The 15,391-nt window shown below is 45.0% G+C and overlaps 1 protein-coding gene across 1 annotated transcript in view; it reads left to right on the plus strand.

Annotated features, from left to right (window-relative positions):
• The window catches only part of LOC139320888 (cell adhesion molecule CEACAM5-like), a 47,895-nt gene that overhangs the window by 14,984 nt on the left and 17,520 nt on the right, over nt 1-15,391 (plus strand). Inside the window, exons 3-6 of the mRNA XM_070949379.1 lie at nt 2,353-2,619; nt 5,323-5,580; nt 7,224-7,493; nt 10,950-11,201. Coding sequence (XP_070805480.1) covers nt 2,353-2,619; nt 5,323-5,580; nt 7,224-7,493; nt 10,950-11,201 — 1,047 coding nt within the window. The remainder of the gene's footprint in view (nt 1-2,352; nt 2,620-5,322; nt 5,581-7,223; nt 7,494-10,949; nt 11,202-15,391) is intronic.

Raw genomic sequence — 15,391 nt, forward strand, 5'->3', positions numbered from 1 at the left:
TCCCACAGAGAGGGTCTCCTCAGGGTGCCGTCAGCCAAGTTATGTCGGCTGGCGACGCCCAGGGGGAGGGCCTTCTCTGTGGGAGCCCCAGCCCTGTGGAATGAACTGCCCCCGGAAATTCGTAAGATATCTGACCTCCGGGTGTTTCGCTGCGCATTGAAGACCCTGTTGTTCCGCCAGGCCGGACTATCAATACAATAGTTTTAAATTGGGGTATTTAAATTTATTGGGGTTTTAAATTTGAGCCATTTATTTAATTATTTTAAATTTTATATCATTGTTTTGTTTGTGTTTTTAAATAGGCTGTACCCCGCCCTGAGTCCTTCGGGAGAAGGGCGGTATAGAAATAAAATTATTATTATTATTATTATTATTATTATTATTATTAGCACTTAGTCCGCTGCACCACCCAGGCTCTTTTCCGGTCAGCTCCACAATTGATAGGGCTTTCAGTTAGGACAGGTAGAGGAAAAAATATGCCACGCTAGGAGGAGACTCTATGGTGGGGGAACTGGACTTCCGGTCGGCTCCAGAATTGAATGGGGGTTGGGGCGGCTTCCAGTTAAGACTTTTGTGGCTCTTTTGAGTGTTTAAGGTTGCCGACCCCTTGGCTAGTCGGTCCACAGCAAGCTCTAGTGTGCAGGTGTTAGAAGCTTGTGGTCACGACACGCCAGTCCAAGCTACACGTCAACGATGCACATCAAAACCCCAGGAAGGGCTTCGATCAGGTGATTTGAGACCACCGTCCTGACTGCAGTGCAGACCCTCCTGACTGTAACCCTGGATGGAAAAAGAAGCAGGAGGATTGCACAGTAGTAAAATGCAAGGTTGTATTGTGTTTTAACGACAAGCCATAAAACATCTGTGTCTTGCATAAATATACTGATGGTTAACTGGGCCAAAGGCTGGAAACGGTTGCCAGATTTTCCAGCCCTAACTATAACTTTCCGAAGTTGACTCGGATCGTTTTTGGTTTAATGGTTTCACTTTTGGTTCCTCTGTGTTTTAAGATGCACTTTGTTAATCTGTTGCGTGTTTGACCAGGTCCATAAAAAGCTGAACAAATTGAGCAATGACCCCCCCCCACAAAAAAAAGGCATTTGGCAAAGGGCGTTTGTTATCTCTTTCGGGCGAATGTGTAAAGTGAACCTTTACACTTTCTCTGTGTTTGCTGGAATCTGTTGTCTTATACAGTGGTCTCCATTCCACTCCGTAGGATTATCTCATGTTGCCACTCTATAAACGAAGAATTTTTTTCAATGTAATTCAGATGACGTGGTTCCTTGGTTACTTTGCCCCCCGTTTTTAAGTCCTGAATACAGGTAATCCTCAATTTACCATCGATAAATTTCCATTTCTAAGCAAGACAGCGGTTAAGGGAGTTTTGTTCCATTTTACGACCTTTCTGGCCACCGTTGTTAAGTGAATCACTGCAGCTGTTCAGTTAGTAACACGGTTGTTAAGTGAATCTGACTTCCCCGTTGACTCTGCTGGTTGGAAGATCATCAAACACGACCCTGGGACACTGCAACTGTCATAAATATGAGTCGGTCGCTAAGCATCTGAATTTTGATCGCGTGACTGTGGTCATAAGTGTGAAAAACAATCCTTTTTTTTTTTAATAAAAAGTTTTTTTTATTTTTATGTTTAAACAAACAATACATCATTAATTATTCATTGTGTCATCTGAGTACATATTTGTGTGTCGTCATATTCCTCCTTTACCATCATTTTCTTACTACCTTTCTATCTTACTTTTACATTTTAATTTAATTTATTACAACATTTTTTCCAAATCTCTTGCATTTATATTAATTTTTATTATATCTCATCGCTATCCATTGATAAGATTGCCCCCATATCCTGTAATACTCCGATTCTTCCTTTCCTTTAACTGCCAATGTTAACCTATTCATTTCTGCACATTCCAATATTTTCTTAAATTACTTCTCCCTCTGTAGGGATTTTTTTCTGCTTTCCAATTTTGTGCAAATACAATCCTCGCTGCAGTTATTACATGTATAATCAGATACATATTTTCTTTACTATAGAAAAACAATCCTAAGTCACTTGTTTCAGTGCCATTGTAACTTCGGCCACTAAACGAGCTGTTGTAAGTCGAGGACTAGCTGTATTTCTCTGTCTCCGGACTTCTCCTGCAGCTGTTAAATGCTGTCGTTTTACAATGTGCTTCTCTGTAATGTTCACCAATTGATTGTCCTTGTGACTGTTGGTATCTGGGTCTGATTGTAAGAGGTGCTTGGTTCTTTTACTGGACTTGGTGGTGGTGGGTGGACGATTTGATTCCCCCAGCTATCTGGAGCCTCTTCTGCCCCTTTTCTATCCTCACAGGTGCTGTCCTTAAAGTCACCGTCACCGGGCCTTCTCATGTGGTAGAAAACCAACCTGTCACTTTTCATTGTTCCTCTTTGGGTTTCAATGTTTCCTACTCCTGGTTGAAGGGAGGCCAACCGATTGAAGCAGGAGGGAAGGTCCTTGTGGAGAACAACAACCTCACGCTCCTTTCAACTTCTCGGAGTGATGCAACCAGCTATACCTGTTCTGGGCAAAATAGCTTCTCGGCCAACAACAGTGAGCCTCACCGGCTTGAAATCTTCTGTAAGTTTAGGCTGGAGGTGTCCCTTCCCACCCAGTTCATCTTCTTTTAAATGACCCCATAATCCCTTGTGGGTGGAGTCTGGGCCATTGAATGGAGCTGAATGTTTTTAATGGCCGGATGCCCTTCCTGTCTCCAGTGCGGAGGTTTTTTTCTGGCAGATATATTCTCAGTGTGCCCAGAGAGAGAAATATCTGCCTCTACCTAGGATCAAACTCACAGCCTCCTGATTGTGAGGCGAGAGCTCCACCTCTAGGCCACCGCACCACTCTAATGGCTCACCATCAGTTGGTCCCTTTTAATAGATCCTCGGGAGGGTGCGATGGCTCACTGGTTAAGGACACTGAGCTTGTCAACTGGAAAGCTGACAGCCTGGGTTCGAGACCCGAGCACCGCGAGACGGGGTGAGCTCCCACTACTTGCCCCAGTTCCGGCCCATCTAGCAGTTTGAAAGCAACCGCGAGTAGATAAATAGGTACCACTTTGGGGGGAAAGTAACAGTATTCCGTGTGCCTTTGGCATATAGCTATGCTGGCCCCATGACCACAGAAAATGTTTTCTGACAATGCTGAGTCCCTCGGTCAAAAAATGATGATGAGTTAGACACAACTGGACAAGGGAAACTTATATTTTTAATAGACTCTCAATAGAAGATACAGTGATACCTTGGTATTCATCGTTCATTGGTTCCGGGAGGCATACCAAAAACAATGAGTACGAAACAAATTTTTCTCATAAGGAATAATGTAAATAAATTTCATGTCTTCCCAAACCAAAGACAATGTACATTTTTAAGGCAATCTGTAAAAAGATAGGGTCAGATATCATTACTTTACATGAGAAATAAGCTTAAAAATTAAGACATGCTTGGATTAAATATAAAATAAAAACTTCACTTTGCCTGTACTGATGAGGGGGGTGGAGAAGCACAAAACTACACAAAAATGACCGCAAAAGCTAGAATAAGACAGCAAGGGGGTGTGCACAGGTCAAGAGCTACTGTGTGAAAGGGCAATTGACACTAACAAATTCTAGCTTGTATGTTTAGTACCGAACAAATAACAAGTACCGGGACAAAATTTTCTCAGCAAGATGCGTTGATTACCAAATTCGATGAGTTTCAAAGCAACTGAGTACCGAGGTACCACTATAAAATGCCTTTTGACACTCTATTTTGTCCCCTGGCTAACTGAAGACAGCTGGCTTTAGAAGGAAGGAGAACCAACCTCAAATAAATTTGCTAGCTTAACCGTGTGCTTGGTTTTAATCTTTCTCTGCCTTTCCTTGGAATGGCTGATTTCTGGTTAATCTGCGTCCAAGGAAAGGATGAGACTTCGGCCCTTCTATTTCATTTATTTTTTTTCTCCCTGACCTGCCCTATGTGGCAATGCTGCTTTCAGCCCAGGGAGTTGAAAGAAATTCATGCTGAACCTGAAGGCAGGAAATGTTGGTGATTTGAATTCAGGATCCAGTCCTGTAATTTATTACCAATGGCCAACAAGCATAAAGAGCCAGTTTGGTCTAGGGCCATGATGGCGAACTTATGGCACGCGTGCCACAGGTGGCACGTGGAGCCATATCGGTGGGCACGCGAGCTCAGCTCCGGCACGCATGCACGCGACAGCCAGCTGATTTTCGGGCCTTCTGGACCCACTGAAAGTAGGGAAACAGGCTGTTTCCTGCCTCTGGAGAGCCTGGGGGATGGGGAAGGCAATTTTCGCCCTCCCCAGGCTCCTAAAAAGGCTCTGGAGCCTGGGGAGAGCAAAAAACAGGCCTACCAGACCCACCGTACCATCACGTGCCAAAAATGGGGGAAGCGTGCGGGGATCGCATGTGAATGCACAGGGGTGGGGTGCATAAAATTACACGTGCATGACATACACACCCCGCACTCCCCCCATTTTGGCACGCGATGGCAAAAAGGTTAGCCATCATTGATCTAGGGGTTAAGGCATCAGGCTATAGAAAGTGCGAGGCCGTGAGTTCAAGTACTGCCTTAACCTTGAAAACCAGCTGGGTGATTTTGGTCTAGTAACTCTCCTTCAACCCAACCTGCTCCTCAAAGGACCATCTAACCAGCTCTTTGCTCCACAAATGGATGCTAAAGAAAAGCCCAGCTTCTTCATTGAGCCAAACTAGCTGGAATTAAAGCTTTGAGCTTGAAAACGAGCAAGAAATAAAAGATGACCCAGAAAACAGAGCCAAGTAATATTTTGAGAGATTGTTGTTGTTGTTGTTTTTCTTGATTTTATTCAGACATTCCCTAGTCTTCCACTCCCTGGGACTCCTCCCTATAGAGCCAGCGTACAGTTACGCCAAAAATGTAGGATTGTATTTTCAGATGGGTCTAGGACAACTCACCATGGCCAACTCACAGGAGGACAACTCTCCAATTAAATGCTGTATTTAATCGTTTCATTCAGGTATTTTGATTATTGGTGACACCACGTTCCTGTTGAAATTATTGTAACTCTTTTATTTATGGATTGGCTTCTTTATGTTGTTATAATGGGCCACAGATCCGTCAACATTAATTTAACTTTTGTATTTGTTGAATTGTCCCGCAGCGAGTTTGTCCCACAAAATGTTGGCCGCGGGTGAAGTTGTCCTATTCCGTTTTCGGATATAATGCCATAATAGCACTGGTAGTTTTCCTAAGCAGCATGATTTTTTTCCAACATATGACTTTCCTATGTTTGCTCCAGACGGGCCTGAACACCCCGTAATCAGCCCCCTACAACGAGTTTACAATGAGCATTCCACTCTGAACCTCTTCTGCTCTGCCGTCTCTAATCCACCTGCAAAGTTTTCTTGGTATCTTAATGGAGAACTTTTGCAACAACACAACGATTCTCACCTGACCCAGCGTCTTACTCTGAAGAACGCTGGAAACTATACTTGTAAAGTTACCAATGTTGAAACTGGACTTTCGAACACCGCCATTCTGGAGATCAGCATTCGGGGTGAGTAGCTTGGTGGATGGCCAAGCTCACTCAGATCTTTTGGAGGACTTGCAGTGTCTGGGTATCTTTTTGGTGTGTGGACTCTTGTCTTCGCTTCCTGTCATCTTGGAACGTCGGTTTCAGAGCTCTGCATGGATTTGGTTTTGGACGTTCCTGCATTTTCGTTTTGAGTTTTCTTAACATGGTACTCCATCCTGGAATTTTACCATGATTCATTATCTCAACAGACTATTCCTCATTTATTTTGATTCTTTCTCTTACTCTCTATCTGTGATCTTGGTAGACTAGATTCCATCAGATTGCTCTAAGGACCTAAAGTCATTCCAGTAGAAATGAGATCCTATATGTTGTCCCTTCCAACATGTCACCTTCAAAACTTCTTCTTTATGGTCACTGTAGTTCAGATACTGGCCTCTTTTGAGCCTGTTCTGGTGGTTACTCAAACGTAGTTCTTTTCCTTGTGTGTATTTCCAGTACTGTGACCTTGTATTTTCTTTCCTCACCGTTGTGAGAACCCAAATAGCTAAAACAGTTGTGCAATTTTTTGTTAGTCTTTTTTTCTTTTTCGTGTACCTTCTCTTTAACCCTGTTTCGTTCATATCTTTGGTGCTACCAACTGGCCAGATTCTAGCTAAATTTTCAAGCCCGCCCATTGATATTCACTCGGACTCTATAACTGTTCGATATTATTTTCTTCCATTTATTTTATCTGCCTCAAACCTGCCTCATTTGAAATTTAACTCCACCACTTTCCTTCTTGGTGGTTGTGGAATGTCTCAGAAGTGGTTCAGAAACTCGCTACTTGTTTTACAGTGAAGCAACACAGATGTTGTTCCTGAAAACATACAGTAAACCTCATATTTCCTTTTTTTTTTTTATTGCTAAAATTTTCAGCTTAATCTCATTTTGGCCTCGTCTTTTCCCAACTTCCCATTTTAGCCATCGTCCTCCATGGAACATTTGAATCATCTTGACAAAATCCAAGAGTCCAGGAGAAAATAATTGATTTATATCAAAATTCTCCATCTATTTTTTTGTTTGTTTGTTCTGTTACCATTGCTTTAAGGGATGCGGTGGCTCAGTAGCTAAGACGCTGAGCTTGTCGATCGAAAGGTCGGCAGTTCAGCGGTTCGAATCCCTAGTGCCGCATAATGGGGTGAGCTCCCATTACTTGCCCCAGCTTCTGCCAACCTAGCAGTTCGAAAGCAGGTAAAAAATGCAAGTAGAAAAATAGGGACCACCTTTGGTGGGAAGGGAACAGCGTTCCGTGCGCCTTTGGTGTTGAGTCATGCCGACCACATGACCACGGAGACGTCTTCGGACAGCGCTGGCTCTTCGGCTTTGAAACGGAGTTGAGCACCGTCCCCTAGAGTCGGGAACGACTAGCACATATGTGCAAGGGGAACCTTTATCTTTACCATTGCTTTGTACCTCAAGAGTCCAACATTAACCAACATTTCCTAAATGCATAGAGGCTTACCTCTCAGCCACAGATCTGACTGCCCAGCCCCTTCTGAATGGAAATTCAAGATTAGATCTTGAAGTCCTGAGTCAATGAACCATGATGAAAAGTCTTGATGGCCACGTCAGACGTTTTGTCTTAAATAACAATGATGTCCCACTTTTTTCTCTCTTTCTAACAGAGGCCATCAATCATATCTCCATCAGAGACCCTGGCAAGGTTGTCGAGAATAGCACCACATATCTCATCTGCACAGCCTCTGGCTTTAATGTTTCCTACTATTGGCTTAAGGGGAACCAGAAGCTGCAGGCAGGAGGCCACATATCTTTAAGCAGTAATGGTCGAAACCTTAGCTTGAGTCGAACAAGCCGTCAGGACTCGGGACTCTATACTTGCAGTGGGATTAACAGTTTCTCTAACAACTCCGCCAACTACACACTGAATGTCTTTTGTAAGTCTGGTTTTGCCCTGGGGGGTGGGGGTGTTGTAGAGATTTGGGGATTTGGGGAAGGAGCTCCCTGAGGAAAGCTTGTGTAAGAGTCTAACTCCGTGATGGCGAATCTATGGCATGTGTGCCCGAAGTGGCACATGGAGCCATGTCGCCTGGCACGCGTGGCATTGCCCGTTCCTCTTCCGGGTTTTTGGTGCGCATGCCCGCGCGATGATCAGCTAGGCTTTTTGCATGCGGCAGTGCCGGAAATTAGATGATCTTCTAGCTGGTCTTCCATTTTCCTGTGTGAGCATGCATGCCAGCCAGCTGATTGTCGTGTGAGCTTGCGCGCCAGAAACCTGGAAGAGTAGCTGGCTGAAACAGGAAGTTCATCAGCTGAAACAGGAAGTTCATTTTCAGGCGCGCGCATGTGCCCTGGGCAGCTTCTCTTCCGGGTTACAGCCCAGACGGGCGTGTACTCCCTTTGGCACTAGGTGCCAAAAAGGTTTGCCATCAGGTTTGCTTCTAAATTGGGGATATATAAGAGACATTGAATCGATTCGTTCGAGGGATCCAGTATTCTGAGTGCCTTCCCTTGATCCGGTCACTTTTCTCTCCCTTGCCACGCACCAACCCCTACAGGTAGTCCTCGCCTTACAACAGTTTGTTTAGTGACCATTCTAACATACAACGGCACTGGGGGAAAAAGGTGATTTATGACCCGTTTTCCACAGTTACAACCTCTGCAAGCATCCGCGAGATCGTGTGATCAAAACTCAGGACGCTTGGCAACCCATTCATGTTTATGATGGCTGCCATGTCCCTGGAAGGGGGGGGTCACGTGATCCCCTTTTGCGACCTCCTGACAAGCCAAGACCATAGGGGAACCGGTTTCACTTAACAACCGAGTTACCCACTTATCAACTGTGCTGCGATTCATTTAACGACTGAGGCAAGAAAGGTCGTAGAATGGGAGCAAGATTCCCTTAAATAAATGTCTCCATTAACAACGGACATTGGGGGGGCTCTGTGGTGGCTGTAAGTCGAGGACTACCTGCCCTGTTATGCAAACCCCTCGAGTAACTGTTTAGATAGGTCATCTTGCAAGATTCACTTTGATCTGGAGCTGTGTCGCTTGTATCTAGCAGGTCAATCCGTTTGAGAAATTGCATCACTCCCAAATATAATAATCTGACTAAACAGGAGAAGCCTATCATTAGACAGGATGAGAGGATAACCTCGGGCTACATATAATAATATAATTGCAAACACGAATCCTGAGCAAGCATTAAGAGTCATCTGCCAGTTGTAGGTTGAATGGAGGAGGACACAGCTTGTTTGTGGGAAACTCAAAAAATCCCTGGGACAACCGTCTCCCTTGAACCTCAAGGATCTGGGTGAAACGGAGACAATCCAGGCATCGGCCTAGTATGAAACTCACCATCTGTATGGGCAGTTTGGAATCTCTCCAGCAGCCTGGGCAAAAACTCTTAAAATCCTTAAGTAGAGAGTGATCAGTCAGTCCAATCAATCAGAATCAATCAATCAAAACTTTTTTTCCCCCATCATAGATCAGCAAATAAAACAATTACTTAAGATAAGAGGGGGGGACATAGTTATTCTAAACTATCTCAAAAGGGTTAGAGTTAATACAGGTAGTCCTGCGGTCAAGGAAATAAAATCAGATTGATCCGATAATATCATTTGGTGATTAAAGCACATCAGAACGAGCAGGATATTTAGTCCAGAGCGGAAATTATAATTCCTGGTGACACAAGTCAGTGACAAGATGACAATTGTCAGGACATGTAACCAGGAACAGGAGTTGAGTTCGAAGCCCTTTGCGTTTCTTACATGCTACCTGTACACAAGAATCTGATCCACAGATGGTTGAGGCAAATAATTTGTGGGAGCGTAATGATTCCAAACTGATGATACATTTGACCCTGCCTTCATCTACCCCGAAAACAAGACATCCCCTGATAATAAGCCCAATCGGGCTTTTGAGCGCATGCACTAAAATAAGCCCTCCCTGAAAATATTTAAACGCACATGCAGCCGGTCCCCGCCATTTCCTCTGGTTTCCTCCAGGTGCCCCAAAATCATAATACCTCCCCGAAAATAAGGCCAAGTGCTTATTTCGGGGTTCAAAAAAAATACGAGACAGGGTCTTATTTTCAGGGAAACACGGTACAGCCATAGAGAATAACATGTTCCATCAATTATTCCTTCACTGCACAACACAATCTCTCTTCAAGGGGGATGTTTTTTTACTTGAAGTAGAGATGTCATCAATTGACGAAATGTGAGTCCTTGCTATAAGCAAGCCGCCCTTTACAGCACTGCGAGGCATTCTGTACACCTTTTGCAACTTCCCGTATGTTACTTCTACCTGCTACATGAAATAGGTAGCTTCCTTGCCAAAATGTTATTTTAGCGGGGGGGGGGGAACCCGATTTCTTTTTGTTTTACAGTTTGCAGAGTCCCTTTTGCAAACCGCTGCTTACAGCCCACACCCAAAGAAACAGGAGAAGTAATTACTTCTTCTGCATATTTAAAAGGCAGTTTTGTTTTCCAGTTTCTTCAATGCCCCACCCGGGCTTATTATTCTCGAAATGCAGTTTAAGGCTTTCTGTGGAGAGATAGGGGGTTGGCTTACAGGCCACCTGTAACTTGAGAAAGTAACATCAGGCTGATGAAACTAGCATGACGTAAAAGAGGAATTGGACCCCCACTCCACCCCCCACTCCTTCTAGCTGGCTTAGCTGTCCATGATAGCTTCCCTGTTTTGCTTCTCTGTCTGGCCAGGGTACCCCAAAGGACGGTCCCTGGCAGGGGTAAAATCCAGCAGGTTCTGACAAGTTCTGGAGAACCAGTAGCGGAAATTTTGAGCAGTTCAGAGAACCGGTAGTGGAAATTTTGAGCCATTTCGGAGAACCGGCAAATACCATCTCTAGCTGGCCCCAGAGTGGGGTGGGAATGGGGATTTTGCAGTATCCTTCCCCTGCCATGCCCACCAAGCTACGCTCACCAAGCCACACCACGCCCACGAAGCCACACCCACAGAACCGGTAGTAAAAAAAAAATTGATTTCACCACTGGTCCCTGGGTACCGTGAGAATGTTAAACTGTGTACATTAGGCGCAGTGGTGAAATGTAAAATTTGTTACTACCGGTTCTGTGGGCGTGGCTTGGTGGTGGTGGGGTAATGTGACTGCGTGGGCTAGGACAACTTTTTTTTATTATTATTTTTAAAAGCATTTTTTCTACAACCTCTTCGGCTGAAGAGGTTGTTTAAAAAATGCTTTTAAAAGCCTCTGACGATCAGGCAACTCAGCTGGGATCGTAAGAGGCTTTTAAAAGCATTTTTTTTCCTACAACTTCTTCAGCCGAAGATAGAACGTGACATTCTGAAAATTCTCCTCCCTCAAGTTCCCTGGCCTTCTTCAACCTGTAACTCTCCTATATTTGCTCCAGATGGGCCTGATGCCCCAGTCATCAGCCCCAGTGGGCAGTTTTATGCAGAAGGCTCCAATCTCACCCTCTCCTGCCAAGCTGACTCCAATCCACCCGCCAACTATACATGGTCCTTCAAGAACTCTACCCATTCAGGGGGGATCTATCAGCTCTTTCGCTTGTCTTCTGCCAACAATGGGACCTATACATGTGAGGCCTCCAACAACGAGACCAAACTCTCCCAGTCTAAAGTCCAGCCAATCTGTGTCCTGGGTGAGTATATTCATGGTTGTATGGACTTCTGGTCTCCATAAATGACGTCTCTTAACTGGGTTGAGCTTTTCTGAGGCTAGTAATTTATATATATGAACGACTTGCCTCCAGAAGTTGTGGATGCTCCATCACTGGAGATCGATGGGAGATTTGACAGCTATTGGTCCAGAATGGCATAGGATCTTCTGCCTGAGCAGGCGGTTGGACTAGAAGTCCTCCAAGATCCCTTCCAACTCTGTTATTTTGTATTCTGTATTTCCTATCTCCATGGGACTTGCCTGGAATCATCCAGATCCAGTCCCAACATCTCTTTTTCGCGTTCCATTCTATTTATTGTACCTGTTTGGGTATTCTTGTTTCTTTGACAGCTCCTCCTCCTCCATCTACGACTCTTTTGAGTGTGTTGACAGGGGTTCTGTCCCCAAATGATCCCGCGTGACTGGGTTGGATTTAAACTGTCTGCCTCACGACGAAATCTTCAAAAGTCAACACTGGAGCACCACTTTTCATTGGGGTTTCTTTTTCCCTCACGAAATCTCGTTGCTTTAGCCAAATCCTTGCATGGTTTGTGTTTGTGACTGTTCTTCCTAAGATACATTCTTGTGTCCTGTAACTGGATTTCAGTTTTGATGCAACTGTTTACTGTTTCCTTCAAAGGCTTGGAGTTCACCCTCTTTTGCTGTCGTCCTTTCTTAAGTTGATAATTGGGAAGTTTGTACGATGAATATTAGAAATTCACTTGTCTCCATCTCCATCTTCAAAATTCTCCGATATTGTTGCATTTATGTCAAAGTATATAGTGTTGTGATCTCTCTTTTTTTTGTCCTTTTGGTCATCCTTAAACTATATTGAGGGAACTGAAGTTTAGAAAACCATTCATGTGGTATTTTCTTCCTTTTCTCAACTGTTTCTTTCTCTTACGGAGAAAATGTCTAATTTTATCGTTGCTATTTTCCAATATTATCTTAACAGTAAACACCCACCACCTTAGAAAGTCTCATCGCTTTGGGGATGTTCTTCTTTAGAAAGTTTTATCTGTAATAAAATAGAATAATTCTGAAGGTTGAAAGTTGTGTCTGATCATTCCTTTCCCATTAGTCTTAGTTCTCGAATGTCCTCGAAAGAATGAATGAAGGTAAGATGCTCTTCCGAAAAGACATGTATATGAATTAGTTTTTATCCATTTCAAAATTACTGTCGTGGGGGAATAAGCAGGGGTGGGCTGCTGGGGTTCGGGAGAACCTCTAGCTAAGATTCTGTGCAGTTCGGAGAACCCCCAAATCCCACTTCTGGCTGGCCCCGCCTACCCTGCCCCTCCCAGGAGTCCCCATGTGTCCCATTTTGGATGCAGGTAAGTGCAGGGAGGCTCGGAGGCTCGGGGGAGGGCGAAAAATGGGCCTACCAGAATAATAATAATAACTTTATTGTCATTGTACGTGTATACACAGTATACCCATACAGCGAAATTCACTTAACACCGAAAGACTAGGTCCAACACACATAACAATCCCCAAACAGAAGTTTGGAAACTAGCCCGTTTCCGGCCTCCAGAGGGCCTCTGGAGCCTGGGGAGGCCGTTTTTGCCCTACCGAAGGCTCGAGGAAAGCCTCCGAAGTCTGGGGAGGGCAAAAACGCACCACCCGCCATGGTGCAGGAGGCCGACGAGGCCATGTCCACCATGTCCACACCCACCCAGCAACCAGGAAGAGTACCCCTTGCTAAAAATTTTTGAAGCTCTCCCCTGGTAATAAGGTTATGTTAACGGCAGTTAAGCTTTAGTAGAGTAACTTCACATTAATAGTCAACCTCTTCTCCAAAGCGCCTGAAGCAGGGGTGGGTTCTAAATTTTTTTACTACCGGTTCTGTGGGTGTGGCTTGGAGGTCATGTGACTAGGTGGGCATGGCTAGTTGGTCAGAGTCATTTCTGGAAGGTCCTCGCACTTACGACCAGTCCTCACACTTACGACCAGACTCATTTGTTTGCTTTTAACACTGATCAGCTGTAGGGCGGCCCTTTGAAGCCCCGCGGCAAGAGTTTAAACAGTTTCTTTCCCTCTAGTCATCAGCTGGGACTCAGGAGGCAGCAATAGATTGGGGGTGGGACCAAATAAAAGGTAAGAATAACGGGGGTGGGAGGGCGGGGGGGGGAGAACCGGTTTATCGTCACCGCTACTGGCTCGGCCGAACCGGACCGAACCGGGAGGAACCCATCACTGGCCTGAAGGCAGGACAAGAAGCAACGGATGGAAACTAACCAAGGAGAGAAAACCAATCTAGATCTAAGGAGAAATTTCCTGTCAGTGAGAACAGTTAATCAATGGAATGACTTGCCTCCAGATGTTGAGGTTTTCAAGAAGAGATTAGATAGCCATTTGTCTGAAATGGTATAGGATCTCCTGCTTGAACAGGAGAAGACCTCCAAGGTCCCTTCCAACTCGGAAGTTCTGCTAAATTCTACTTAGCTGGTAGATGTTCCACCATATGAATTCCCACCCAGAAGAAACGCTGAGGAGAGCTGATAAACCAGACATTGCTAGAAATGTGGAATTGGATGAAGATAATAAGAGAGGTCTCCAGATCAGGCAGTTTGATCCTACATCTGAATGTGCTTGAAAAATCTCAAACAGTAGAAGGCCATGAAGAAAACCATGCAAAATGATTGTGGGGTTTTTTTTTTAACCAGCAAAACCCAAAATTACTGTAGATATGGAGTTACTATTGGAAGAAAAGGGACATGGTGGCTCAGTGGCTAAGACGCTGAGCTTGTCGATCGAAAGGTCGGCAGTTCAGCGGTTCGAATCCCTAGTGCCACGTAATGGGGTGAGCTCCCGTTCCTTGCCCCAGCTTCTGCCAACCTAGCAGTTCGAAAGCACTTTTTTAAAAAAAAAATGCAAGTAGAAAAATAGGGACCACCTTTGGTGGGAAGGGAACAGCGTTCTGTGCGCCTTTGGCGTTGAGTCATGCCGGCCACATGACCCCGGAGACGTCTTCGGACAGCGCTGGCTCTTCGGCTTTGAAACGGAGATGAGCACCGCCCCCTAGAGTCAGGAACGACTAGCACATATGTACGAGGGGAACCTTTACCTTTACGTTTATTGCAAGAAAAGATAATTAGAAATCAAATGCGAGGCTGCTTTGGAACAGAGATGGAAGGCTATATAGAGCAACGGGGAAGCCAGATAGAGCTTCTCTGAAAATAGAGAAGAAACTATCTGTCAGTCCCGCCTTTGTACAAGCACCTTCAATAATGATAAACAGGCCTTGCGGTAATGGACCACAAGGTCCTAGAAACATTTTTTTCCTGCGGAATCAGATTCTGGTTCCCACCAGCCTTCAGGAGGTTTTCACCAGACCGATGCTTGGTGCTTTCTATTGTCCCTGGTGATCTTATAACGTGCCTTCTAGGACTTTGTACCATTGTGAGATTATTTCTTGGCAAGAGAAGCTAAACAGCAAATTAGACCGAAGGGAAGAAGCTAATGAGAGCGATAATATCTAAAGATGATTCCTCCAAGGGTTTGGGTGCTCTTTTTATTTCCTGGCATCTTTCTTTGCTTTGAGGCTGACCTGATGCACCCTTTCATTTGTGTCTCACCCCAGACCATCCCCGTGTTCCTAACATGGCTATTGGGGGTGGGGTGGTGGAATGATTTTCCCCAGTATCATAATTTCAACACCCGGACATACATACCAGCCAGAGGTGGGATTCAGCCGGTTCGGACCAGTTTGGGCAAACCGGTTGTTAAAATTCTGCCCAGTTCGGCGAACCGCACAATCCCACCCCTGGCTGGCCCCGCCCCCACCCATTTTTTGCCCAGTTTTGGGGCCATTTTGGGGGGTTTTATCAGCTGTTTTGGGGGTGTTTTTCTACCCTTTTTTGGCGATTTTTGGGCTGTTTTTCAGCCTGAAAAACGACCGGAAAATGGCCCATAAAATGGGCGGGGCCAGCCAGTGGTGGGATTAGTCCGAACCGGTCAGAATTGCTGAATCCCACCTCTGCCTTTGAGGCGAGTGGCCGGGAGGCGGGGCTGGGTGTGATGAGTGATGTTGAGTTGGCCACACCCACCCAGTCACATGACCACCGGGCCACACCTACCAAGCCAGAGAACCGGTTGTTAAATTATTTAAATTCCGCCATTGATACCAGCAAAATAAGGCATCCTGAATAATATTGTAGCCAATGCTGCAAT

Source organism: Pituophis catenifer, unplaced genomic scaffold, assembly GCF_029215685.1.
Source record: "Pituophis catenifer annectens isolate HBS135680 unplaced genomic scaffold, rPitCat1.0.hap2 SCAF_9, whole genome shotgun sequence".
Lineage (NCBI taxonomy): Eukaryota > Metazoa > Chordata > Lepidosauria > Squamata > Colubridae > Pituophis > Pituophis catenifer.